This window comes from Solanum stenotomum, chromosome 6 (assembly GCF_019186545.1).
Source record: "Solanum stenotomum isolate F172 chromosome 6, ASM1918654v1, whole genome shotgun sequence".
NCBI lineage: Eukaryota > Viridiplantae > Streptophyta > Magnoliopsida > Solanales > Solanaceae > Solanum > Solanum stenotomum.
In genome coordinates, this window is record NC_064287.1 from 3,338,401 (window position 1) to 3,340,975 (window position 2,575).

The following is a 2,575-nucleotide window of genomic DNA, read 5'->3' on the forward strand; positions in this document are numbered from 1 at the left end:
TAAATAACAAACAATTCGATGTCTACATAATGAATTTAAACTTGAAAATACTCATTATACTAAATAAAACTAAATTTTATAATGTGATAAGAAGTAGAATATAATTGAAATGTGATTCAATAGATCCCCAAATACTACACATATATCAAGGTTGATCGAATAATATATTTTTTCCACTAACATAGAAAGTTTCACATACCATTAAAACAACATGACCTAATAAATGATATGTAACAAAATAAAAGTAGCGAATATTGTTATTGAAAAATAGGTAGAACAATAAAGTACTAGTTTAATCATTTATCATCACCATCGCTTCCACCCTCCAAACTTGTTGATGTGCCTCCTGCATGAAAATTGTCACTTATATCTACGTCAGTCTCAGTTGTTGACTCAGAATTAGAGAAAGATGGTGGAGTCTTAGAAATTAGAGATTGTTGTTGAAGTTGTTTTTTTCTTTCATCAAGTTTAGCTCGTATACGAGCAGACATTTCCAACAAACTTTTAGTTTTCGTAGCATCAAGTTCATTTAATTTAACCTTTCCCTTGATAAATTGGTTGAACGTGAGTTCCATTTTCTTCTCCTCAAGTTCTTTCTCAAGTTTTCTAATCTCTTTTGCTAGATCCTCCAATGTATCAACCGTTGTTTCGTTTGGCAAAACTCTAGGAATGGTTCGTCTACTAAAAAAAATCAACACCACAGCTATACCATACATGATAAACAACTCTTGTGCTTCGTTGGATAAACTAGCTAACTTTTCACTTAAACGTATGGCCATGCTTGGTTTAGAGAAGAACTAATTGTGAAAATAGAAGTGAGACATTGGAATGTATTTATAGAGACATAATGACATTTATTAATACTATATAGTAAAATTAAGTCAAGTAAATCTAGATAATTTGGTCCCATTTTGGTTATAAATCTATTAGAACAATTTGGTCTAGGAAAGATTTTTACATATTTTCTTAAAATACACCTAGTCAATATGTGCATGCCATAGTTAACTGCTTTAAATAAAGGGATAAAAGTTTACCTGCACAAGATATTTACGCCTAGTCAATATGTACATGCCATAGTTAATTATATATTATTAAAATTGGAAAGCTTCAAATTGCAAATTTGGATTATTAATACCATATATTAAAATTATGTGAAGTAAATCTGGATAATTTGGTCCATTTTTGTTAATAAATTTATTAGAACAATTTGGTCTACGAAAGATTTTTACATTTTTTCTTAAAATACACATAGTCAATAAATACACATCATAGTTAACTGCTTTAAATAAAGGGGTAAAAGTTTACCTGCACAAGATATTTACGCCTAGTCAATATTTACATGCCATAGTTAATCATATATATTATTAAAAGTGAGAAGCTCTAAAGTGTAAAGTTGGATTATTAATATCATATAGTGAAATTATGTCAAGTAAATCTAGATAATTTGGTCCCATTTTGGTTACTATATATAAAGTTGGAAGCTCCAAAGTGCAAAGTTGAATTACCATTTTACTCCTACACTAAATCAAAATATTAAAAAAAAATTATTTAAATATCCTATCATTAATTAAGAAAATCATCCTATCATTTTTCCCCTTATCTTAAGTTTGGAAAAATTAAAGTTTTACAACAATTAATCATGTATCGACAAACGGTGAATTAATTTTCTAGCCATTGCCACTTATTGCAACATATTCAAAACTCCAGAATGACAATTCATCTACTTGTACTCCCTCCATTTCATATTAATTGAATTGTTGAGGTGTTTCACACCCTTTAAGAAAAGAGGATTAAGACATAAATTAGACATAACTTTCCATTTTTACCCTTATTAATTATTATCAAATTTATGAGTAAAATAACTAAACATTTATTAATAGCTAATTCCAATACTAACTAATGAAAGGTAAAATTGGAAGAAATTCTAAAAATAGTCTTGAAAAATGAACAATTAAGTTAATTTTGTCACGACCCATACCATTGTGATTGGCACACACACTAACCATCCGGTGGGAGAACCACCACTACAACCCAAACTAAGCAACTAAACCAAAACTAAGGCAATTAAGTTATGTAAGCAAGTTAATTAACTAAACAAATGCAGAATTAAATACCTAGAACCTGAAAGTCATTGTACCAAAACTTTACTAACGACAAGTCTAAGAACCAGGGATACAACCCCGAAACTAAACAACACTTTAACAAATAGTCTGAGTCCGAAAAGAGTGGACTTAAACATGAGAGATCCATGGCAGCCCGAAAGAACTGGCTCACCCTTGAATCCAGTCACGCTCATTAGTGACCTAGCTGAAGTCTATCAATAGCCACCTGAAGATGCCTTGTACTCAACAAAGAAAGAGCAAGTGTTGTTTCAATACACAATCACAGTGTACTGGTAGGATTACACGACTATCCCAATGAGTGAAACACATGCAAGTAACCACAACATTATAAACATGCATATACCGAACATATACAATATTAGTCATATTTCCAGAATCAATGTACCATCCCACATTCTCAATAATACACATTGGTTATCAATTTAGAGCAACATACCGTCTTCCAATATAAA

The 2,575-nt window shown here is 30.4% G+C and overlaps 1 protein-coding gene across 1 annotated transcript; it reads right to left on the minus strand.

The window, feature by feature from the left end:
* Nucleotides 1–296: 296 nt before the first annotated feature.
* LOC125867304 (uncharacterized) lies at nt 297–779 on the minus strand. Its single transcript, XM_049547746.1, has one exon. It carries the CDS (start codon nt 777–779, stop codon nt 297–299), a length of 483 nt encoding a protein of 160 aa, XP_049403703.1.
* Nucleotides 780–2,575: the final 1,796 nt, after the last annotated feature.

Bases quoted from the DNA above. Each gene is read 5' to 3' on its own strand.
- LOC125867304 (XM_049547746.1), bottom strand. From the start codon at position 779: ATGGCCATACGTTTAAGTGAAAAGTTAGCTAGTTTATCCAACGAAGCA.